General features: G+C 32.8%; 1 protein-coding gene and 1 pseudogene across 2 annotated transcripts; one reads left to right on the top strand and one right to left on the bottom strand.

Annotated features, from left to right (window-relative positions):
- Positions 1 to 10,747: 10,747 nt before the first annotated feature.
- On the top strand, positions 10,748 to 12,274 carry LOC148205230 (receptor-like protein 2 pseudogene; annotated as a pseudogene).
- A 4,766-nt stretch (positions 12,275 to 17,040) lies between these two features.
- AGL104 (AGAMOUS-like 104) lies at positions 17,041 to 25,191 on the bottom strand. 2 transcript variants are annotated; one of them, XM_047291188.2, is made up of 11 exons: positions 24,957 to 25,191; positions 24,235 to 24,288; positions 24,090 to 24,122; positions 23,931 to 23,949; positions 23,608 to 23,669; positions 23,459 to 23,486; positions 23,215 to 23,276; positions 23,025 to 23,124; positions 18,987 to 19,037; positions 18,303 to 18,400; positions 17,041 to 17,427 (listed from the first exon to the last, which is right to left on the bottom strand). In XM_047291188.2, the coding sequence occupies exons 1-11, from the start codon at positions 25,139 to 25,141 to the stop codon at positions 17,091 to 17,093; spliced, it is 1,029 nt and encodes a 342-aa protein (XP_047147144.1). In that variant the 5' UTR covers positions 25,142 to 25,191; the 3' UTR covers positions 17,041 to 17,090. The 2 variants fall into 2 exon arrangements, with proteins under 2 accessions (XP_047147144.1, XP_087966251.1); XM_088110125.1 differs by having other exon boundaries at positions 23,025 to 23,142; positions 24,957 to 25,167.
- Between the last annotated feature and the right edge of the window lie 1,940 nt (positions 25,192 to 27,131).

Raw genomic sequence — 27,131 nt, 5'->3', positions numbered from 1 at the left:
GCACCAGAGTCTACCACCCACTTGCTCACATTGGTCATCAGATTTAGTTGAGAAACGACCCCAACAATAATGTCATCTCCTTCGGCTATATTGGCGTTAGAAGAATTGTCGTTTCTTGCTCTACGCCTGCACTGCGATGCATCATGGCCTGGCTTCCCACATACGAAGCAATTTCCTTTCTTCTTAAAGGTGGGGTTAGATGTGTTGGGGCAATATTTTCAAAAATTATTTTTCTTATTGTGAACAGGTTTGTGTTCGTACCTTTTTGGAGTAGGTTTGTCTTCTACCATGTTTGCTTTTGCAAATAATGCTTTGCCCTCACAACAGCACATTCTTTCCTGTTGGTATCCTCAATAATTATGTGTGTGATCAGCTCTAAAATTGACATTTACTTGTGCCTATGTTTTAGTTGTTGCTTATAATCAGTCCAAGAAGGCGGTAGTTTCTCGATCAGAAGCTCTGAAACAAAATCATTTGGTAGAAGAATGTTCTCCGCTTTGATGTCTTCGAGTAGCTTGTGGTACTCATTGATTTGTGACTTTATGTCCTTGTCTTCAACCATTTCCCAGCTATAGTAATTCCCATCTGATGAATCATTTTCTGACTATATCTTCAGTAGTGTATTTGAGAATCAACGAATCCCAAATGTCTTTCGCTTCCTTATAGGAACAATACACATTGAACAAATCGTTAGAGAGTGCACTAAGTAAAGTATGATGGCATACCTTGTTTGCATAAACCCAATCTTCAACTTGTTTTGAATTTGGAAGGAGACTGGAGTCCGGTTTTGAAGATGAAAGAGCAAAGGCGACTCCGTACATGTCTAACAGGGTTGACACACGTTCTTGCCAGCGCTGAAAATTCTGACGAGAGAAGACTTCGATTTTTGATACATCCAGGAAAGGTTTCACGAAGACCGTATAAGTTATGGAAACAATATTCTGATTCTCCGGGATTGAGTTGTTGTTGTCAGCCATAAGTCCTTAAGATTGTTGTAGTAGCTGACAATAATAGAATAAAGATCACGAACAAAAGACTTCCAGAGGCGTGTAGATCACTGTCCTTAAGGACTTATCCGCGGTGTATTGCGCCAGCCCCCCAAGATACAACAGAAACTTCCCAGAATATTTCTGAGAATCTCAAAACTAGCAAGGATCTCTAAAGAGAGAATATTATAAACCCAGAATAATTTTAAGAAATAAAAGATGAATAAGAGAATGAGAGAAAGAGAAGAGTGTGTAAGTCTGTGTCTTTGGAATGGATGAAAGGCTCTATTTATAGAGTTGGGAGAGAGCCAACGTGCCCACTACACCAAGAAAATATCTCGTAAAATAAAGAGAACGTTGAAACTAAAATATAAATGTTAGCAGCGTGCCTTGCGGGAAAATCTTTAAGCAAACGTTGGAAGCACACTAGGCTTGCGGAAGACGTGGAAGCTCGGGACTTGCGGAAGGCTACTGTGCATATCAAGATTTGGTCAAAGCCCATAAAAATCTTAATCATTTTACAAAACATATCTTGGCAATTTTATATTCAAAAATAATAACACATATTACGTAAAACATCTACCTGGTTCACATCATGGATGTCATAGATGTAGAGACTATGATCTCCATAAACAACAACTGTATAGAAAATATTAATACGTCAGTGCAGAACACAAGATTATGTCAAATAGAATTAGCAAAACAAGTAGAAGATTTAGCAATCACCAATCTTTTCTAAGGCCGAAAACTAACAGGTAATTGCATCAGACATGGGCGAGTAACTGTTCAAAACCTGCTCTGGAACTATAGTGTGACTAACTAAATTGCTTCCTTTAAGTAACTTTTTTGTCTTTGAATACAATATACTACCCACGTATTCTAGAAAGATGGGGGTGAATAATTGGATTGTTCCATTATTGCATGCACAAAAAATTAGCTTTGTTGAGGTTGATAATGCAAAAGCTTTTCGAACCTGAAAATGAGAATTTGGGAATAATGAAAATTTCAAGGAACTGACCGTCTACATAATTGTTAGAAAAGAATTGCCTTGGTTCTTTTACCAAGAGGGAGTGAATTGGTAATCAATAAAAACAATTACTTTTTAAATCTTTTTGGAAAATAGAATGATCTTTAATCTATCTTGAAACACAAGCCATCAAGCGTATCCAATGAAAGTAAAATAGACAGGGAAAGATATACAAACAGAGGGTTTATACTGGTTTGGCCTCAATGCTTACATCCAACGTCCTTTCAATCAACCTTAGATTGAAAGTCAATTGCACTATAAAGATTTGAGTTTTTACAACAAGGCCCATACAGAGATCACTTATCAAGTGTAATTACCTCTCTAACTCACTAATCTAATATAGTCAATAACCAAAACCCTGCAGCAAGCCTTGTGCTTAATTAGGAAAAATGCCATTTTGGGTCATAAGATTTCTTCCAGGGGAATTGAAGTTGATAAAGCCAAAGTGGAGGTCATTGAGAAACTTCCACCACCGACAAATGTGAAAGGAATTAGAAGCTTTTTGGGCCATGTTGGGTTTTATCGAATATTTATTAAAGGCTTTTCGAAGATTGCCAAACCCTTAAGCAATCTTCTTGTTAAAGATGTGCCTTTTGTGATGAGTGACGAATGTTTAAAGGCTTTTGACATCTTGAAGAGTAAATTGGTGTCGGCCGTAGTGATTGTAGCTCCAGATTGGAATCAAAACTTTGAACTAATGTGTGATGTCAATGATTATGCTATAGGTGTTGTACTTGGACAAAGAAGAGAGAAGGTGTTTCACACTATTTATTATGCTAGCAAAGTTTTGAATGAAGCCAAGTTGAATTATGCCACTACTGAGAAGGAATTTTTGACTATAGTTTATGCCCTGGAGAAATTTAGATCTTATCTTATCGGGTCTAAAGTGATCATCTACATGAATCATGCAGCTATAAAGAATTTGCTAACAAAGTCGAACTCTAAACCACGTTTGAATAGATGGGTGCTCTTGCTACAAGAATTTGATGTGGAAATCCGTAACAAGAAGGGGAGTGAAAATTTGATTGCTGATCATTTATCTCGGTTAATTAATGGTGAGCTTACAAGTAAGGAAAAAGAAATCTAGGAGTCTTTCTCAGATGAAACACTCCTGTATATTCAACAAAGGCCATGGTTTACTGATATGGCTAATTTTAAAGCTGCAGGAGTAATCCTAGAAGATTTTAATTGGCAAAAGAGGAAAATGTTTCTGCATGATGCAAAATAGTTTATCTGGGATGATCCTTTCTTGATTAAAATTGGAGCAGATAATCTGCTAAGGCGTTGTGTAACAAATGAAGAAGCGGAAAGAATTCTCTAGCACTGTCATGATTCATCTTATGAGGGTCATTTTAATGGAGAAAGAACAACTGCAAAAGTTCTCCAATTAGGATTTTATTGGCCTACCTTGTTTAAAGATGCTTATAATCATGCTAGAAATTGTGATAAATGTCAAAGGACGAGAACCATCTCAAGTAGTCATGAGATGCCATTACAAGGCATTTTAGAGGTTGAAGTTTTTTATTGTTGGGGCATAGATTTTGTTGGACCTTTTTCACCATCTTTCAATAATGAATATATATTGGTGGTAGTAGATTATGTGAGTAAATGGGTAGAAGCCATGGCGTGTCCTAAGAATAATGCTAGCACTGTTATTAAATTTTTGAAAAGACAATTTTTTTCTAGGTTTGGAACTCCCAGAATACTCATTAGTGATGGAGGATCTCATTTTTGCAACTCTCAACTTACAAAGGTACTCAAGCACTATGGCATGAAACATAAGGTGGTTGCACCTTATCATCCACAGACAAATGGAAAAGTAGAGGTGTCCAATAAGGAAATAAAGAGGATTCTGGAGAAAACAGTTGCTTCATCAAGGAAAGATTGGTCTCAAAAGCTAGATGATGTTCATTGGGCGTACAGGACAACAATGAAGACAATTATAGGGCTATCTCCTTTTCAGTTAGTTTATGGAAAAACATGTCATCTACCAGTGGAGATGGAACATCGAGCTTTGTGGGCTTTGAAGTTCTTAAATTTTGATCAATTTGATATTAATAATAGGAGAAGAAGGCAAATTCTTGAGCTTGAAGAGATGCGGTTGCAAGCCTATGATTCCTCTAGGAATTACAAAGAAAAGGTAAAATTTTATCATGACAGGAAGTTGGTAAAGAAGGTTTTCCATCTAGGACAGTGGATGTTATTATTCAACTCACGCTTAAAGCTTTTTCTTGGGAAGTTGAATTCTAAGTGGTCTGGTCTGTTTATAGTTAAGAATGTTCATCCACATGGAGCAATTGAGTTGACAAATCCGGCTGCTGAAGATCCATAAAGAAGTTGGGTGGTGAATGGGCAACGTCTCAAGCATTATTTGGGTGGTGAGGTTGAACGCCTTTCCATAGTCATGGAGTTGGTTGATCCTTGAGCTTATGGTGTCAAGCTAGTGACGTTAAAGAAGCACTTGCTGGGAGGCAACCCAATTTTCTAAACTTATCGTGATTTTTATTATTGAACTTATTTGCTTCTATTATTAGTATAGGATTTGATGTACTTGGCTTAAAACTTAATCTGTGATGCAATGGTTTGATGATGATATGATGTTTGTGATGAGTGTGCTTTATGATGCTGATTATATTGATTGATGTTGAGATGATGCATGATGCTGATATACAGGTGGTTGCTCACAATATTGTGAAACAGATGCATGAGGTAAACTTGTTTATCTAAATGTTGGAACTTGAATTAGCCTGTGTGAGGATTGAACTCCAGAGTTTTTGTGAGTGATTGTTATTACTTTGAAAACATGAATGATTTTATCCAGGTTTCTATGATTGAATCACTTGCTTGCTTGTGTCATATGATCAAGGTCATTTGTTGTTATCCCTTTTTAGCCAATGCATGATTTTAGCCTAATAAAAGAGAGCACAATGTGTTCTATCCTTTGAACCTTTAGCCTTAAACATGATATGAAAACCCTTTTTGAAAATATTTACCTTGAGTTAAGTTGAGAATATTTGTGTGGTATTGATAAAGGTTCAAGTTTGGGGTTGTTGGGAAATTTGAAAAGGGAAAATAAAAAGAATAAGCATTGAGCTAAGTATTGAGCAAATGAAAAGAAAAAGAAAAAGAAAAGAAAATAAAGAAAAGAAAAGCTCAATGCAAGGGAAAGTTGGGAATAAATGATAATGGTTTCTTGAAAAAGAGAGATTATGTTTAAATGATGAAATTATGAATGACTCTTTTAACTCAAGGATTTTGTGATTCGGAAAAACCAATTTTCTTCTTAGCCCAACCACATTACAAGCCATAGAAAAGTCCTTGTGATGACAAATTGCTTGTGAGTTTGATTGATTGTGGTTTGTTAAAATATAATGGCTTAACTTTCAACACCAAGAGAGGGGTGAATTGGTGAAATAGAAAAACAATGTTTTCTTTAAATCTTTTTTGCAAAGTATGACTTTAAAATTTTTTTTGAAACACAAAGAAAAAGATTTTTAAGTGCAACGGAAATAAAGTTGATTAAACGCAATACATAGTTGATTAAGTAAAAGTGTAGGGATAGAAAAATCAAACACTGCTTTTAATACTAGTTCGGCAAAGCCTACATCCAGTGTTCTTCCTCACCAGGAAGCAAATGCACTATAATGATCAAGGTTTTAACAACAAGGCTTTTATAGACACCTCCACGTCAAAAATATAAAACACCTCTCTAACTCTAATCAAAATATAGGCATACAACACACAAAGACCAGCATCAAGATGTCCCCTCTCCTGCCGTCTTCAACCCTTAGAGAAACCCCTCAAAGTCCATAACACAGCATGTCCTCTTCCTGTAGTCACAATAGGGCAACAACACCAATCTTCACAAGATTGAATTCTTGATCACCAAAACAAACACCTTTAGTGCAGATTTGATCAGACAGTAAAAGCACACAATCCTTGCTCTTCAAGCTATGTCCAAAGATGAACACCACGGTCTTCTTTAAGAGTTCTTGGAGCTTTTCCCAAATCTGTAAGATAACACTAATCTGAAAATTATCACACAATTCGTTAGATTCTCAAAACTTCTTACAGAATTCAAATTTGTGTCAATATATAGTTTTTCACAATTCTAACGTTCTTCAGTCGACTTTGCCACTAATGAAGTCGAATACAGTCATGACAGTTATAACAGTTAGTAGCAGTCATAACAATTAATTGATTACGCAATTAATGCAGTTGTTTCACAATTAATGCATGGTCAAACATATTTAAAACTATAGCCGTTAGACACTTTAAGACAAGCATTAACAAAATTTCAAAACATAACAAACTTATTCGAATGGCTTGCGCACATAGTCGACTTTGTAACAGTTAAAAACATAGTTTTGAAAAACTTTGTCTTCAAAAATTCTCACAGCACACTTTGAAAAAGTTTGTGCAAAGCCACGAGTTTTAATCGACTTACTTCATAATGAAGTCGACATAAAACTGTTGTTTTGCTACACAATTTAAGTTCAACTAAAGTGCATGTGGTTTTTCTTTTCCAAAACAATTTTCATGCAATCATAGATTAAATCTCACATATATAACATAGTGAATTGCAATGATCAACACAACACAAAAATGTTCTCATATAATCATAATCATGAAAGTAATGAACATGAAACACATAAACACATGTGTTATTAATTATGTGTTGTCATCATTAAAAATCAAAAGCTCTAAGATTGTAGGTTTAATTAAACCAGTGCTCCCCTTATCAACAATCTCAACATGGTTAAATGAAAGGCAAAGTTGATTTATGTGACATTGTGATAGTAGAGTGAATGAGTGACCTCTATATACACCTGTGTGTTTGAGAGAAACACTTTTCCTGGTCCTTAAATTCATCTTCAACTCTCTTATTCACACAAAACTATGATTTCAAGCTAGTTTCTAAGTCAAAAAGGGTGTTTTTAGTATCCAAATTAAGTATCAAATAACAGTAAATTCAATCGTTATCAAAACCCCAAACTTAGAACTTTGCTTGTCCTCAAGCAAACAAAATGTAACTTAGCTTTCAAACAATCAATACAATGATTCCAACACATTTCAAAACCTTTTCTTTCAAGATAAGTGTTTCTCTCAAGAATGGGGGTATGAGTTCTAGTTGTCTTAAGCTACTAATCGTAATGCAGAATTAATTGTTAGGGATGCAAGGAATTGTGACCTAGTAATTAAGGATAGACTTTTTTCGCCGAGGAATCGGATTTTAAGTACTTTAGATAGTGACATTGACATTAATGAAGAAGTAGAATTCGTTTATACATGAGAGCAAACTAGGTTAAATCTAACCCCAACAACATATTCATCCCATAATATCAAATTCATCCGTTCATCTCAGCACTTTTGTCCAATTGATCAAGTTGCATGCATATTTACTTTTCTGTATTTGCATATTAAACTAAAAGATTTTGTTTTCAAGTATTATTTAATCAAGAAATCACATAACTCACTACAAGAAATAATGGAATTAGATACGGAACATTATATACGGATCTAGAGTTGTATGTAAAGCGGGCATTATATACGGAAATTATGTACGGATGTTAAAGAAAGGCGTTATATACGGATATTATATACGGAATTTTATATACGGATTATCCGTATATAATATCCGTATATAATGTTGGCGCGGGGTGGGGGGAAAATTACCCAAGGATAGGATCTGTATATAACCTGTATTATCCGTATGTAGTTGGAACCAAATTTTATCTGCAGATATTATATACGGATTTGGGAAATAATTTTAGAAAAATGTATTTCTAATTACGCGGAAGCTGGAACCCTATGTTCACTCTCAGCTCGAGCTTTCCTCTCTTTCGAACCTGGTGCTTTGTTTTCTCTTGAACCCTGGTGCATTCTTATCTCTCTCGAACCCTGTCGCATCCCTTCTTTCGAGCCCTTTCGGTCTGGTTGTTGTTGTCTCCATCCCTCTTCGGTGTGGCTTTGGTTCTTCGTCGTCTCTTTGTTTCGAACTGTGACCTTCATCAATCCTTCATCAAACACTGTCGTTGGGCCTCATTGTTCGGTGCAGTGCCGTAGTTGGGCGCTGAAAGAGTAGCTTCATCTGGTAAGTAAATTGTAATGCTTAGTAATTGTTTAATGGTGAAAATCGTGAACCCTAATCTCATTTTTGTGTGTTTTATTTGTCACATCTATGGTTCGGGTCGCAAGCCGTGGTTGGAGTGTTTGGAAGCATCGATTGAGGCTACTGTGTGGCGGGTTAAGTAGATTCGTACTGGTTTTATGGAGTGAGACATATAGCATCTGGAGTTGCGAATGTGAGTGAGTTCGTTTGCCTTTAAAGTTTGTTAGATGTAGAAAAATGATTTGTATTGTGTTATTTTGCTTCGTTTGGTAAACAATATGTTGTTTTGTATTTGAATTGTATAGACTGGTACGATTCTTTCTTCTTTAGTGTCACAGTGACTAAGTCTCTTTCCTTGTCAAGTGGCTGGGCCTGTAAATATTTAATGCAGTGCTAGAATGTTCTGTATCAAATTTTAGTATTGCAATAAGTTGGTAGTAAAGGAAGAAGTTGGTTTCATGCATAAGTTCTTTGTATCAAGTACTGGTTAGGTTATATATATATCACATAGTTGGAAGAAAAAGGAAAGAAGGGTAGAGTGATTGTGGAAGGGCCTTGGGTTAAACGAAGAGCTACGTGAGTTGATATGAGTGAGAGATAGTGGTGTAAGCTAGGTAAGAACAACGAGAATGAGCGAATGAGAATAGTGTATAGGATGAAGGGTTTTTGGGTTGAGTGAGGTGTGAACATTGAAGGGAATGAGAGTCGATTGGTAGAATAATTATGGAGAAAGGAGGTGGTGGGTGTAGGTGTTGTGGAAAAGGAGTATGAGTGGAAGAGAGGGAGAGGTTGGTAGGTTGCAGGTGAAGGACTTAATAGTGAGAGTGCCTCGGGTTGGGTAGCATGAATGAAATAATGTGTGAAGGGCTTAGTTTCTCATCGTGGTTATGTTGGGAAAGAAAGATAATAAGAAAGGGTTCGGCATGTGCAGGGAACATGCAAGGAATATTGTAACTAGGAAATATAGTTGGTTTTAGGGTGGAGATGATTCCAGGGGTCATAGTGAGTTTAAGGGTAAATTATTTGGGAAGAATAATGGTGGTATAGGGGTATAAGGGATTATAGAAGGGTTGAGCAGGGAATGGGTATACACATTCATTAGATTGTACTAACTAACCCTAAACATATATATAACTAAGCGTAATTAGGTGTATAACCAGCCATAACAAACCTCTCAAATGCCATTGTGAAGGGTTTCAACTCTTGAAACGATGCATGTATTGTTCATGTGTTTTTTCAAATCATAATTGTAAACAAAAGCATTACAATTACTAGAACTTGCCACTGTTTTCAATGGCAGCAGCTGGAAGAGATAGTCTTAGCTCCAAATCTGGTTCTGGGGTGTTGAAGGATGTTCCACCAAGGTCTACCACTGTTAAATGTTTAGAAGTAATTTAGAAGTGCCACTCTATTTTAGATAAAATTTAGAAAAACTTGGCATCACCACAACTTTGTGACGTTAGTCTTGATGATATTGATGATCAACACTTCCTGTGCTAATTAGTTGTTTTTAGACCATTATTAGTGTAGTGTCTTAAATTGATAGATTTCACTCACTTAGTTTAGTAGTAGTTTAAATTGTTTGGCTTTTCATTCTAAAATTGATTTGAATTTCACCAAAAGAAGTACTTCTTAGTTGTGTTAGATGAACATTAAAAATTGTTTTAGACAACTTAGTGGATTTTTAGATTACCCTTAGATAGATTTTGTTGTAGTTAGTGTGCATGTTAGTTGAACTGACTTTGTGGATGCCCACACTGGCCACCTGCTAGCAGGGTTTAGCTCTGCAACTCCTTTCTCTGCCTCATCAAAAAACATCCTTGTCCTCTTTATCTGTCCCTTCATGAATTTACTAGGTTTATCTATAACTTTACCCAAGAAAATGTCATCATCTAAAAGCCTAGCTTTTGCCAATTCATCTTGTCCCTCCTCCTAGTTTACTTCCCCTTTGTTGAGAATGGCATAGTACCTTATCTGCTACTCTTCTTTCTCTTAATTACGAATAATCTTCTGCAGATCAAGCTTTGTTTGTCAAATCTGCTTCTACTTCTTTTACTGCATTATTTGTTTAGGTGGATGATATTGTTTTAATTAGCAATGATATGGCAGAAATTAATCATCTTAAGCACATCTTAGATACCAAATTTAAAATCAAAGACCTAGGATCTTTAAGATACTTTCTCGGTCTTGGAATTACAAGGTCCAAATCTGGAATTCACATGAATAAGAGAAAATATATTCTTGAACTTCTCGATGACAGTGGTTTGATTGGTTCTAAACCTACTAACACTCCTTCTGATCCTTCTATTAAACTTATGGCAAATCATGGACAACTTTTATGTAATGCTGCTGGTTACTGGCAGTTAGTTGGAAAACTTTTGCACCTCACCATCATCAAGCAAGATATTGATTATGTGTACAACAACTCAGCCAATTTCTATGCAAACCTCTTGATACTTATTACAATGCTGCTCAAAGAATCTTTCATTACCTCAATGGATCCCCTGCTCATGGCTTGTTCTTCTTTGCTTCATCAGACCTTAGAATCTCGGCCTTTGCCAATTGAGATGAGCTTGCTGTTTGGATACCAGAAGGTCTATCATGGATCCCTTGCTCGTGACCAACCATCACTTCAAACACTCCATTCTCTCAGTTTTTCTCATGCCATCACCATCTTCATCTTCCTCTGCATATTCCCTTTACAATTCTTACATGGTTTCCAACTTCATGGTCTCTATCATAGTCCCCTTATTCCTCTTCTCCTTGTTTGTTGTTCATGTTTCCTCTTGTAGTCAGATTGATAAACTCTCCCTCTTGGCTTTCTCTGGGAACATATCCACCTCTCCACCTTTTCCTTATCTCAATTGGTCTGATTCTCTTGACTGTTGTGCTTGGGAAGGCATTACTTGTGATGGGGATCTTAGAGTCACACATCTTTTGCTACCTTCTAGAGGCCTCACTGGCTTCATCTCCCCCTCTCTCACAAACCTCTCTTGTCTCTCTCACCTTAATCTCTCCCATAAGAGATTATGTGGTGGTCTCCAGCACCAGCCTTTTTCATTGCTCAGTCACTTGGTGGTTCTTGATTTGAGCTACAATCATCTGTCTGGTGAATTGCCACCTTTTGGGATTGAAAACAGTGGCAAAAATAGCAGTGGTGCTGCTATCCAGGAGCTGGATTTGTCCAGCAATTTTTTCAACGGGACACTTCCAAATTCTTTGCTCGAGAACTTGGCAGCTGCTGCAGCTGGAGGAAGTTTGGTGTCTTTGAATGTTAGTAATAACAGCTTCATAGGTCATATTCCCACTTCCCTGTTTTGCATTAATGACCGTAACTCCTCCTCTCTAAGATTCTTGGATTATTCCTCCAATGATTTTGATGGTGCCATTCAGCCTGGACTTGGAGCATGTTCCAAGCTGGAGAGATTTAGAGCAGGCTTCAATTTTCTGTCATGGCCTATTCCAAGTGATCTTTTTGATGCTGTTTCTCTCACAGAAATCTCATTGCCCCTCAATAGACTCACTGGAACAATTGAAGATGGTATAGTTGGCCTTACCAACCTCACAGTTTTGGAGCTCTACTCCAATCATTTCACAGGTTTCATCCCCCGTGAAATTGGTAAACTCTCCAAGTTGGAACGGCTACTCCTTCATGTCAACAATTTGACAGGTACTATGCCCCCGTCTCTGATGAACTGTGTTAATCTTGTGGTGTTGAATTTAAGGGTCAATCTCTTGGAGGGAAATATCCCTGCATTCAATTTCTCAGGATTCCTCAGCCTTACTACACTTGATCTTGGCAACAATTATTTTATCGGTGGTTTACCACCAACCCTTTATGCATGCAAATCACTTTCAGCTGTGAGGTTTGCATCTAATCAGCTTGAGGGAGAGATTTCTCCCAGTATCCTTGAACTAGAGTCTTTGTCTTTCCTATCAATTTCTACTAACAAGTTGAGGAATGTTACTGGGCCTCTGACAATACTCAGGGGGCTCAAAAACCTCAGTACCCTTATGCTCTCCAAGAATTTTTTCAACGAAATGATACCTCAAGATGTGAACATAATAGAGCCAGGTGGATTTCAAAAACTGCAGGTTTTAGGATTTGGTGGTTGTAATTTCACTGGTTGTATAAATATAAATAAATAAAATGAAGGGTCAAAAAGAGAATGAGGCTATGTGTTAACTTATTGTTGTGGTTGCGTCAAATATAATTTTAGATAATAACAAAATTCAATACTTGGTTTTTTTATTTACCCCACTGTGTCCCGTGACCATGTCTTTTAAGTAAATATAAAAATACCATTTATTTACTATTTCATTTCACTAATTGAAAAATATAGTAAATATATATATATATATATATATATATATATATATAAATAAAATTGTAATAAAGTGTGACAGACTCCATTTATCCTGACTGGAAACTTTTTATGTAATTATGGTATAGTTAATAATATAGGTGATATGTATGTCTTATGATTTAAATAAATTTTGACTCTGAAATTAATAGTGACTTTAATATTTGGTATTTATTAATTTTGTATCTGGCCGTTACAATGTATGTGCACAGAGTTGAAAAAATAAACATATCAAGACAAAAATAATTAAGTAAATAATTAGTATACATATTATTGAAAGATTTCTTCTTAAAAGTATGCCATATTTGTAACAACACATATGGAGATGATAACAAGTCTGAAGGGTTACTTACAATATTAATTTGAGCAACCCACATCTATTAATTTGACGTGCCAATTTAGGGACTTGAGCAACCCACATCTATCAAACCAATTTAGTACAATATAGTCCAACCAGAACAGCAACCTCCAGAACAACAACAACCACCACACCAGCAACCACAAGATGGAAATGATGATTACATGCATTATTATTTAGAACCACAACTACAATCTGTTTATGAACTTATCAAATGTTGCAGTTATATTTACATTCTACAATATTTATGTATTCATATACAATGTTTTCTTTGTAGATTAAGTGTATCTAAAAACCTTATTAAATTTATATGTCAATGTGCAATGTATAATGTCCAGGTTTGCTTATAACAATGCTGAATGTTCACTATAATGTCCAGGTCTGCTTGTATATTGTGCATGGGGAACTGCTATATGCAGAGAATTTATTTAGCTCTTGTTAAACCATTATATACGGATATATCCGTATATAATTTCCGTATATAAGTTATATACGGAAATATCTGTATATAAGTTATATACGGAAATTATATACGGATTTATCCGTATATAAGTTATATACGGAAATATCCGTATATAATTTCCGTATATAAGTTATATACGGATATTTTCGTATATAATTTATATACGGATATTTCCGTATATAACTTATATACGGATAAATCCGTATATAATTTACGGATATAATTTATATACGGATAAATCCGTATGTAAACTTAGCTACGATGGTATTATATACGGATTTTTGTCCGTATGTAATCCATATATAAACACAGAATATATACGGATTTTGGGTCTTATATACGGATTTTTGCTGTATGTAATACACTTTTTTCTTGTAGTGACTGTTTAGGCCGGGAGTCTCTAGCGAAACGATACTTGGTCTTACCATCTTTATTACTTGATATGATTCGGTACACTTGCCGGAGTCTTAACAACATAGTAGTAGAGAGTTACATTAGGGGTTGATGGTACTTTTAGATTCATATGCAAGGTTTGTGTTCCTACTAATGTGGAGTTGAAGAGATTGATCCTTAAGGAGGGACATTAAATTCATTTTAGCATGCATCCTGGCATGACTAAAATGTATCAGGATCTCAAGGAGTCTTTCTAGTGGTCTAAGATGAAAAAAAGAGATGTGGCATAGTTTGTTTCTTCTTGTTTGACCTGTCAAAGAGATAAGGTGGAGCATCAGTGACCTGGTGGTTTGTAGCAGCAGTTGGATGTCCCTTAGTGGAAATGAGATAGCATAGTCATGGACTTTGTTACCCATTTTCTACAAACAATTAGAGGTCATGATGTTATTTGGGTTGTAATGGACACGTTAACCAAGAGTGCTCATTTCTTGGCGATGAATCTGAGGATATCTATGGCAAAGCTTGCATAGTTGTATATTAGAGAGATAGTGAGGCTGCATGGGGTATCATCAAGCATAGTGTTAGATAGAGATCCACAGTTTACATCCAGGTTTTGGCAGTCTCTATAGAGTGAGTTGGGCAGCAGGTTATAAATGAGTTGTACATATCATCCAAAGACGGAAGGTCAGTCTGAGAGAACAATCTAGTCTTTAGAGAATTTGTCGAGGATGTGTGCATTGGATCACTTGGGAGTCTAGGATGAGGTGTTACCTTTGTTTGAGTTCACCTACAATAACAGTTTACAAGCTAGCATTGGTATGACACCGTTTGAAGCATTGTATGATAGAAAATGTTGGACGTCTCTGTGTTGGTTTCAGGAGGGAGAGTTAGTGTTGATTGGGCCTGAGTTGATTCAATAAACCATAGAGAAGGTGAAACTTATACAGGAGAGGATGAAGGCATCTTAGAGTAGGTAGAAGTCCTACGATGATCAAAGACGGAGTTTGGAGTTTTTAGATGGGGACCATGTTTTCCTTATAGTGACTCATACTACTTGTGTAGGCAGAGTCATTCATTCTAGAAAGTTGTCTCCTAGGTTCATTGGTTCTTATCAAATCTTGAGGCGAGTAGGGCCATTGGCATGAGACAACCATGCCTCCTCAGTTGGCGAATCTTCATCCAATGTTTCACGTTTCACAGTTTAGGAAGTATGTGTCTAACTCCTCTCATGTGCTTCAATTGGAGGATGTGCAAGTTAAATATGTCACGATTATGGAGAGCGAGACAAAGCAACTTAGAGGGAAGAACATTAGTCTAGTCAAAGTTGTTTGGGATAAAAGGACATGGGAATTAGAGAGAGTCATGAGAGAGTCCTATCCTCACTTGTTCTCTAGTAAGTCTAATTTTTGAAGTCATTTTTTTTTTGTTAAGGACAATGTAAGAACCTAGAAAATAGAGTATTATAGTTATTATGTGTTTTAAAATAATGAGACTGATTATTTTATTTTAAAATAATTCAATATTATAAGTAGAATTTCTTAAACTCGTCTCATTACTTAAAACGTCATCTATCTCTCTAAAACTCTTTCTCTTTGTTTTCTCTCACTTCTCTCTAAGATTTCTCATCCCTTGATCACGTATTTGATGATCAGGAAGTTCCTAGGAGATCACATCTGAGTTATCTCCACTTCTACACGATCAGTTCTCTGTTTAGAGTAAGTAAGTTTCTACTTTTTCCTTTGTAATTTCAGTTTTTGGTCATGCAAAGAATTCTATTTTTGCATGTATCAATAGTGTTCCATTCCTTGATTCTTGGCCAACTTGTGTTTCTAAGGCTTGTGTTATATGGGGAGCCTAGTCTATATATATTGGTTTTTGATGATGAATGGTTTTAAATGATATATTTATCTTGGGACAAATTTCGACCTGGGTAAACAACTACAATTGATGAAATAAACATAAGAAAGTGTATGTGCTTATGAATTAATGGAAAGTCGTGTGAAGCAAATGATAGTTTTTTTTTTCTAAAGCATCATTAACCTTGAAAACACGCCATATCTTTAAAGAGAGAAAATTTTCATTATAGCCTTTAGAACTAAAATTACGATAAATATTTGAGACTAAATGTTATATGCAAGTTCTGCATATATGCATATTCATGCACTAGAATTTTTCACATAAAAAAAAATTAGCATAACAAAAACCTAACCATTATTTCGAAGCAAGCTATACAATAACAAGAGAGAAAGAGGACTCAACATCGTCGGAGGAGTCAATGGCGAGAATGGCTTAGACGAGCTTCCGTTGGAGTTCATAGGAGGAGTCAGCGAAGGACTCCATATCGTCGAAATGTTGTTTAGTTGTCCATTCGCCGCCAGAGTTGCGTACGATGCGAAGACTCCCATGGCTACTTTTATGAAACCTTAATTCGAAACTAAAGACTCGTAGAGAGCGAAATGGAAGAACGAAGAGAGGAAGAAAGGGAATGAGACGATTCTAGGAAGTTTCAAGAGGGAAGAAGGAGTGAAAATTTTTGAAACAGAGGTAGACAGTGGGAAATTTAGGAGGGATGAATGAGAGTAAAAAATTTTGGGATTTGCTTACGTATAAATGTTTTAGAAATTGGGGAAAAAAAATTTAAGTGTAAAATCATAAGAGGGAAGAGATGTAAAAAAAGTGAAAAGAAATGAATAAATGTATTATAATTTGAAGAGATTATGTATAAAATCTCTACAATTATTGTCATTTACACCGTCTAAGGGAATCATCCCAAATTATGTCACTGTGTGGGATTATTTTATAACTTCTGTAAAATAACCTCCACTAGGTAACATTTCTTTTGTAATGACCATTTTTCTTATAGTGATAAACATTGGACATAGAAAAGGTTAGTTAAGTTAAAGAACATTTTTAGACGCTTTACTTTTAACCCTTTACTCTCCATTCTCCTTCTTCTTTCAAACTATACGTAATCCTCTTAGCTTTTATTAAAATAAATAGGATCCTAATCTAATTTATTGGAATTAGGATAACACTAAAAGTTGTGTGCAGTGTAGTTCAATAAATCATTTGGATTTGCCGTAGTAAAAATTAAATTTGTTTTGAATGTGAAATAGAGAAAAAACAATTGTTGTTTCGTGTTAGTTATTCTTTTTTTATTATTATTAATTTGTAATACAAGGGTGATCTGAAGTACATTTTCTATTCACATGATCATATATATGATCATATATGATCATCATGTACTTAGTTAATCTTACACAAACCAAGTGTGAAGCTATAACATGCTTCACATTTATAACTAAAAATGAGGATGAGAATGGGACATAACATCTGAACTATAATAGCTTGCATGTGCCATTATGAAGGATGGATGGATGGTATGTGTCATTGGGCATTGAGATGCTGATGTTGATGTGTATGAGGATGAGTTTGAGATTGTTGTTTAGACTGATCAAATTCTACAGGTTCATTCTTGGGTGCTTCCACGTGTGAGGTAGTGATTGGGATGTTGACCTGTGCATGTGGCATCATATCTGGCATGTCGGGTCCCACCATGTCATGTTGAATATGATGATGAGGATACAACGTGTAACATTGAGGCCATGGTTGAAGGGTTCCATCACTTGGATTTGACACATGACATTCTCCTATGCCTCGTGGATCAGCAACATTTGAACTTGTCCCTTGAGAAAATGAACCATACACTGTGGAAGACAAGTCCCTGAACATATCTTATCTTATTATTAGTAATCAACAATGTCATGATGTAATTGTTCTGACAAATATGATTTTTTTCTTTCTTTTCCGTAAAAAAATGTTGTCCTCCATTCATTTGTTTATTTTTATTTGTGTTCAATTTTCTGTTTTAAAAATTTGATGTTATCCTCGTTGTAATGTTTCAAAATATATTGATTTTAATATTAATTTTTACTTAATATATTTTATATCAGTAAATTAGTGTAGTTTAAAAGTATCAGAGCGAATTAACATCAGTATCCTAGTAAAACATATAAATTAATCATTTTAATGTAAGATAAGAACTTCAATAAGTAACATAATCATAAATGTTTCTATTTTATCGTTTTCCTACATAATAATAATAATATATATATATATATATATATATATATATATAATAATAATAATAATAATAAATATAAAAATATACGAGAGATAAATAAAAGTGAAAACATGATTGAAAACCTAAGCATTTGTAATTTAAATAAAAAAAAGTTATGATTAACGAAACTGGTAAGGTGTATAATAATGTCTGAGTTTTATGCATGTAAAGTATGATGAAAATAAAATGCTCAGTAAAATATTATATATTTTTTTATATTTTATATAATTCATTATCTGTGTATAGATTACAAATGTTGTATAAAGTTATATGTGGGTTGGAAACACAGATGTTCTTATTATTATATTATATTAGATATATACATATTATATATATATACATATTATATATATATATATATATATATATATATATATATATGTGTGTGTGTGTGTGTGTGTTATCCATAAAAGAATTATAATCATCAAAAAGGAAATGTCATAATTAAAAAAATTATAAACACATGCAATAGAAACCTGAGAGGATCTAAAGGAGCAGATGCATCAAAAATCTGAGCATGGTTTTGATTCCCATCCTGCAACCAACCTACATTGTCGAAAGAGGTTGGTATTCCCTGCGCATAATTATATAATTCTATTTAGTTAAGATACTAAATGAAAACCTATATTACAATCTTACTACTTATATTATTATTAAAAATATTATATAATAACTTGATCAAAATAATTTTATATATTATTTTTCAATAATTATAATAAAATACAACAACTGTATGCATGATAATATGCCAGTTTTCATAAAAAAAAAATACATTTATAATCTTTTATAGTATGAAAATTGAGCTCAATTAATATATTATCATAGTGAAATGTTGACATGTTTATCATATAAGATATATCACTATAATTACTTTTAGATATCATTATAAAGTTCAGTAAACTTCATTATTATAAATAATGATTTTTAAATATATTATAGTTTGCAAAATGTTAATATTGTGAATAGAGTCTAATTAAATTTATATAAAAGAATTTATTCTATTTGAAAACACAAAGAAATTATAATTAAATATTTTTATAATTATATAGTCATAATTTATTTAAAATGTCAACTAACTTATAGTTTTTATTTTCATCCAAAAAAAATTATTCTAAGTGTATATATGTGTGTATATCTTAATATTTACATTCATTAATTACCTGAATACTGGATGGGTCAAAAGAAGATAGATGGTGGCTCATTAAGTATTCCTGCAACACCATGAATAAATAATAAGTCACATTGTAGAATAAAATGGAAAAAGTACTACAATTTTGTGAAAAACTGCATAATTTTTAATGAATATGTTCTACTTGAATTTGGCAAGAAAAGTTTATTTATTAAAATCTATTATGATATTTACTTTTCATTCTTTAAATTATTAACTAAAGTAGTACCTAAAATTGGGAAAATGTAAAGTATATTTTTATAAGGATAAAAGAAGAAACAAAAAAAGATAGCATGAGTTAAATGAGAGAATGTTTGTAAACTAAATGAACAGATATTCGAAAGTCAAATATCTAAATTTGCTTAATGCGTCTCTTCTTGCTAAATATGGATATGAAGATTAAAGAATGAATAAAAGAGTATATATATGGAAAGATTTATTATAGTAAAACTATATGAAATACATGAAGACATGAAAGGTAGAGGTAAAAACAAAAAACAATATAGATGATGGAAGTAATTAAAAGAGGTATGCAGATATAGGAATGGAAGTGATTGGTTTGAGAACAATGTTAAATAGAATGTAGGAAATGGAAAAAATATAAAGTTTTTGGAAGATAAGTGGTTAGAAAAGGCACCATTGGCAAAGTTTGCGGAAAAACATAACAAGGAGAAATATGTTTATTCTATGCCAATAAAGAATCTTCTAGTGGAGAAGGAAGTTGGTACTTGACCAAGTAAAAAATGGAAAAGTGAAATAAAAGTTTTCCTATAAGCTTTAAACCTGGAATTAAAATTGTCATGAAGGTAGAAGTTGATGACTCATTGCTTTGGCATTGGAGATTTGTCCACTTAAACAAACTAGCCTTAAAGCTTTTATATTATAGAATATGATGAGAGATTTTTCATGCTTGAAGGAGAGTAATGAATCATGCGAAGGATGTCTTCTTGGAAAACAACATTGATTACCATTCTCAATAGACAAAGCATGGAAAACAAAAGACTTACTATAGTTCATTCATACTGATGTTTGTGGACCGATGATGATACCTTCACATCAACAGGTATTTCATCCTCTTCACTGATGATTTCTCTAGAATGACATGAGTATATTTCTTAAAGGCAAAGTTAAAAGTCTTCATAGTATTCAAGAAATTCAAGGCCCTTGTTGAGAAGCAAAGTGGATAAAAATACATATAAGTGATCGTTGCAAGGAGTAAACATCTTGTCATTTTGAAAAATTCTGCGAAGATGAAGGCATAGCGACAACTTACAATCATATATACTCCAGAACAAAATAGTGTGTCAGAGAGAAAGAATTGCACAATCATGGAGATGGAAAGACCAATGCTAAACTAGAAAAGTATGTTTAACACTTTTTGGATTGAAGTAGTATATACTACAGTTTACATTATAAAAAGATGTCTAAGTAAGGCAATCCAAGACAAGACTTTTATTGAAGCTTGGAGTTTAAGAAAGCTATTAGCTAAACACTTATGAGTATTTGGATATATCTTCTATATACATGTTCCTAATCAAAGGAGCCACAAGCTTGAAGACAAGACAATACGAGGAATATTCTTAAGATATAACACACAGTCAAAAGAATATTGAGTCTACAACTTACAAACAAAAGGCCTCATCATTAGTCAAGATGTTCTAGTTAATGAAAATGCTTCTTGGAATTGAGAAGAAGAAAAAGGTTTTAAAAGTAACATTATAGTTCTAATGCAACAATCTGAAGAAGCAACTCAAGAAAAGAAAGAAGATTTAGGTATGCTTTCTCCACCTCCACAAAAACAAGATTCTTCACCTAAATCCACTCCAAGAAAAGTAAGATCTTTGGTGGACATATACGAAATTTACAATATGGTCATGATTGAGTCTAACTATTATGAAGAAGCATCAAAGCAAGAAGTATGGGTAAAGGCCATGGAAGAAGAGACTAAAATGATTGAAGAATAAAACCTAGGAGCTCGTAAACTACCTTTAGGGAAAAGACATCATTGGAGTGAAAAGGATATATAAAACAAAACTCAATCCTAATGGAACTATATAAAAGCACAAGGAAAAACGCTAAAGGCTACGTACAACAACCAAAAATTGACTACAACGAGACATTTGCTCTAGTTGCCCGCTTAGATACAATTAGAGTTTTAATAGCTCTTGTAGAAAAGAAAAGGATGGAACATTTATCAATTAGATGCCAAATCAGCCTTTTTAAATGGAGTGCTTGAGGAAGATATTTATGTTGAACAACCACAAGGCTTCATCAACAAAGGCAATGAAGCAAGCTCCTTAAGCATGGTAAAGCAAGATTTATCACTACTTCATTAATCAAGGATTCAGGAGAAAAAGTGTGTCAACACTATATATTAAGACACAAGGTCAATATCATCTCATTGCTCCTTATATGTCGATGATCTTACCTATACAGTAAACAATATGAAGATGATGAAAGAATTTAAAGAAGACATGATGAAGACATTAGAGATGACTGGCCTTGGATTAATGAACTATTTCATCAGTATAGAGGTGAAACAAAAAAAAAAGGTATATTTATCTCTCAAAATAAATATATTGAAGATTTATTAAAGAAGTTCAAGATGTATGATTGTAAACGTGTTGCTACTCCATTGGTGGTAAACGATAAGCTACAAAAAGATGATGGTGCATAAGAAGCAGATGCATCACGCTACAAGAGTTTGATTAAAAGTCTTATGTATCTCAACAACGACCAAACATTATGTATGCTACACGTCTTCTATGAAGATTCATGCAAAAGCCAAGTTAGATTCATTATAGAGTAGGAAAAATAATTTTAAGATACCTGCAAGACACAAAGAAGTTTGGTACATGGTACAAAAATTTGACTAACTCAAGGATGATTGATTACATAGATAGTGATTAGGCAGGATCAATTGACGACATGAATAGTACATTAGGTTACACTTTCTACTAGGATCAATTATTTTATCTTGGGCATAAAAGAAGCAAGCAATCATGGTACAATCAACAATAGAAGCAGAGTATGTAGAGTATGTAGCGGCTGTTGAAACCACGAGTCAAGCAATATGGCCAGGAAGAATACTTGAAGAAATGGGTGAACCACAAGATGGGCTGACTATTATCTATTACGACAACAAATCGACAATAACAATAACAAAAAATTCACTTCATCATTACAGAACAAAACTCAGCCATTAAATACCACTTCATTCGAAATGAAAAGACAACTAAATAAATTTGACCCAACAAAAGATCAAATTGTAGGTATTTTGATGAAGGTGTTACCAAGACCAAGATTTGAACTACTACACATTATGCTTGAAGTTATCGAATTTGCATTAAGAAGGAGTATTAAAGTGTAATGCAAATTCTAGAAGATATAGAAAATCTTAAGATAGAAGTATTAAAATGTAATAAAAAAATTCTAAAATATTGTAGGAAAACCTAATATAGGAAGAAAAACATCAAGAACATTTTATATAGGTAAAAATTTAAAACTCTACATAAGTTGTGGCTACCATTTTCTAGAATAATCTATCTGTCTATAAATACTCATATACTCTACCATTTAATGAAAGGCAACATCTATCATAACTAAGATAACTACAAAATATACTTATTTCAACTACTACTTTCAAATTCTATTATCTCCATATTTTCTATATCTATAAATTATTCTTCTCACAACCTCAATATACTAACGGGATTGAGAAATTCAAGTATAACTATTTATGCATATTTTTTTTTTGCCAATATATATACATATAAATAGTTTGATATTTATCAGTGGGATTTATCCTACTACTCCACACTATTTTGAAGGAAAACTATATGTACAGGTGAAACTCTTCGAGATGTACCCTTAGATTCAAATTGTTAATTGTAATCATCTTTCTTTCATAAACTACACTGCCGTATACATATTAGATAGCCTAAATACTCCCTTCATATATTCTTTTTTTCAAATAAAAATTTCAATTTTAACAAAAGAGAAAAAGACTGATATAAAGCATATTAGCAACCTTTCTCTGCATGACTCGTGTCAAGACATCTAAAAGGTGTTTTTCACTGTTTTCAAGATCGGCCATTGACGACATCTTTAATGAGTCGGGTTCATATAACCTGTGTTCATTATTGAAAAATAGAAAATAAATAAATAAGTACTTAAAAGGAAAGTAAGCATAACTTATTGTATTTTTATTGTCAAGGAACCTTATCTGCTCTTCGGCCATTTGAAGTTGCTGTTGTAGCCTATTAACTTCTTGTTGGAGTTCCTATAAAATGAAGAAGAAATTTTCAACATTTTGAAAGATTATTGAAAATGTGTTCTTATTGTAATTCTTTTTTTTATTTCATTTTGGTTTATGTGCTGCAAATTGATGAATTTACGTTGGGTAGTGATTTTTGTCACCATGGTTGGAAGAGAAAATTTAGAGCAACTGCATGGTTTTCTTACCTCAATCTCAGAGTTAATGTCTCCCGGACTTGTTGATGCAGTAGATGAAACAGTGGGAAAGGAAAAAAACAAAAATTAGCACAATTACACCTTCCAAAATATTCTTAAGAAAATAATTGGATTTTTAAAATATTTAACATTATACGAACTTGGCCAGTTGAAGAGCTATGTCATTTTCATTCCTCAGTTGCTGAAGTGTCCTTAGCAAATACTACAAAGGGAACATTTATTGAAGTAGCGAGGTTTGGAAGAAAGAACAACCAAAGTAAATTTTAATTGGGAGGTGTTTAGAGGAAATTTTAAGAAATTTAATTGAGATAATTCAATCCTATAAAGCATTAGCAGTTACGATTAGACTCTTGAAAGTCATTTATTGTGTTTGTATAAACTCTTTCTGTAATTTATATGAAAGACTATTAAAATGATTAGCTTTTATTGAACTAAATTATTTACAATACATGAATGAAAATACCTCCTTATTCTGAATACCCCTGCAATAAGTAAATAAGAAACTAATTAATGCACTGAACAAATACTATTAAGTATTATATTACAAATAAAATAATGAGAAGTAGAGAAAGTAAAAAACAAAAGAAAAAGAAAAAAAAAGGTGTTCTTGAGAGATATATACCTGCGGTATGGTAGTTCTGGAAAACTTACAGCACTGCATGAAACATATAATAATTAAAAGTGAAGAACGTGATAAAAAAAAAGGAAAAAATTATAACCAGCACCCTTTCGAATGAAAAATATCAAGTTGCATGTTTATAACTTACTTATCTCTTTCTTGGTCTGGAAGATTAATGTAGCGAGTAAAAACATCCTCAATTCTGATAATAGTAACAATATGATTATAACTCTTTTTAAAAAACCAAGAAGACACCTTTAATAAAATAATAATAATAAATGGTAGCAATCATATTTAAATCCAGATACTTCAAAAGCTAGTTAAATAATAAATGACATATAAGGTTTAGTTAATTCTATACTATATTTCAATCTATCAAAAGCGATGGTAAATATTTCCATTAAGGAAATTAATTTAAAAAGCTACGTGATTTAGCTCTTAAACTTTGCATAACCTGCCCCTTTTTCTGGAAAAATTTAACTACTTGGTATTTGAGTTTGTTGGGATAATAATATTAGTTGCTTCTTTGCTATATAAATTGTGAAGGTTTAACTTTGAAAAATGAAAAAAATAAAATAAAATATGCTGGTCAAGATCCCAATTTCCAGGGTATAGAGCCATTCGGTGAAAAAGTAAAACAAACATTAACAGTCTAAACAAGAACAAACAAAAACCTAACTAACTACGAAACTATGCGCCATTTCATAATAGATTTCATGTTCTCCAAATCAATATCGTAAAAGTTATTAGCAATTGTTTTCACGGGCTTAAAACCTTGGAATGCATTCTAGTATGGAACAACCAAACCTTGACATGCACCAACGTTTTCATATGAAATCAACGTAATTAAGGAAATGACAACATGCGTACCTCCTCCGACCAGAAAAATGGTTAACACGACCCGAAGGCGAAAACATTATGACTGCAATATCAATGTCACACAGGATTGAAAGCTCATAAGCTTTCTTGATAAGGCCATTTCTACGTTTTGAGAATGTAACTTGTCGATTGACGGGATTCTCTATTCTCTTTATCTCGAGTTTAACACGACCCATGACGATGATATTGATATGTAGGGATGGTTTAATGTTATTGTTAATGTTAATATTGTGCAACTAGAAAGTGTGGAGTATTGTATTGGATGTTGTATGCATGCAAAAAAGGAAATGAAGAATCTGAAGGAGGAAATCTAAATTGCCCTCTCTTTTTTAGAAGAAGATGTGAAAACTTTAATGTATGGAAACATGCATGACGAAGCTTAAAAGAAGGAGCAGTTGAATATGAGAGAGAGAAAAGGGAATGGTTATGGAGGGGAGAAAGGAGAAAAGGAAGGGAGGCGGAGAGATTCATGAGTTTAGAAAGAAAGGGTCCTCTCCTACTATATGCTTTAATCTTTACATTCTTTATCAATGTATATATATACAAATCTCGTGCATTCCATTTTTTATATATATAACTAAGTTGTATTAGCCTTTTCTTTTTGATAAATTATTCACACTTGTAAGAGAAAAATTGTTTAAAACTGTGAATGATTTCATAATACATGATCAACAAAGTTTTATTTTATTAAATAAAATCAACTACAAAAATTACATGATTTGTTTAGTGAAGTTAAGATTGAAAGTTATTATTGTAATGTTAGAATTATGTAGTATTTAAATATTATTATTATTATTTATAATAAAAAATTTGTATAAATAATAAAGTTAATTAAACAAGTTATGATAAGAGTAAAATTGATAATAAATTCTATCACTATGGTTACAAAAACGTTATAGTGAGGAATTTTTAATCTTAATACTAGTGAAAATATTTGCGTGTATATATGTTTTTTTTATAACAACAAAAAGATTACTATCATAAAAACAATTATAAATAAATTTTTACAATTTTATAAAGTTTTTATATTTTGTAGATAATTTATTATTATACATAATTATTTTAATTTAAAAATGGTTAAAATAAAAAATACGGTGAAATCGAAAGAAGTTAAATTTAAAAATTTCACCTAAAAGGTAAAATTGGTGAAATAATTATTTTAATTTAAGAAAAAGATTATTACTTCAATCATAAAATTGGACGAAAAATATGTATATCAAAAGAGAAAATCTCCTACCGTATACCTATATAATGGTATACATTTATAAATATCTATGAAAAAAAAAGTCATCAATATGTTATTCTAATAATAAATGGCAAATGAATTCGTCTCCATAGATATTTTGTGAATCCGTTTCCGTTTTATCGAAAAATATTTAACTATCTTCATCTTCATTTCATTCATATTTAATTATTAAAATATTTATAATTATTTTTTCATTAACTTGGAATATATATATTCAGGTGTTTAATTGCGTAAAAACCATTATTTATTAGGTAAAAATCATTCTTTTTTGTCTTTAATATTTTATTATTTGAAGAACTTTTTGTTTCGTTCAAGCAATTTCATTATTTTTCAACAGTTTAAATTGGATATCTGAAAAAAAATTTCAGATCCTCAAGGTATTTTTTATTTTATGATACCTTAATTGTAATTTTTTTTCTTTCAACAATTTTGTTTAATGGGTGTATCAAATATTTTTTAGTTTACACATTTTATCATTTTTACTTTTTCTTAATATTTTTATTTGATACTTTTTATCATATAGAATATTCTTTTAATTATTTTTTATATAATTATTTTTTATTTTATCACTCATTATCATAAATGTAATTTTACTATCATAATTGTAATGTACCTTTCATTTACAATAATATAATAATGTAATGTATTGTCATGAAATTCCAAAAAGGAAATATCTATATCTAAATTAGAATTATTATTCATTTAGTATATTTTCTTTATTTTGGATTTGTATTTAAGTAGTGTATTATAAAGTGTTGTCAAAATGAGTTAAAACTCGTGGGATAACCAAGTCCACTACAGGTTCAGGTCAGGTTGTGTCAGAACCAGTAAAATCCACGCACGTATCGTTTTAGTGGAGTTCATGTGGCAAGAGGGAATCTCGACACTCAGATGACGGACGCCAGGTGTCAAGCGAAGAA

The sequence above is a fragment of the Vigna umbellata genome, chromosome 1 (assembly GCF_029865625.1).
Source record: "Vigna umbellata cultivar VRB3 chromosome 1, Vumbellata_1.0, whole genome shotgun sequence".
In the NCBI taxonomy this organism is placed as follows: Eukaryota; Viridiplantae; Streptophyta; class Magnoliopsida; order Fabales; family Fabaceae; genus Vigna; species Vigna umbellata.
This window is presented reverse-complemented; position numbering and strand designations above follow the sequence as displayed.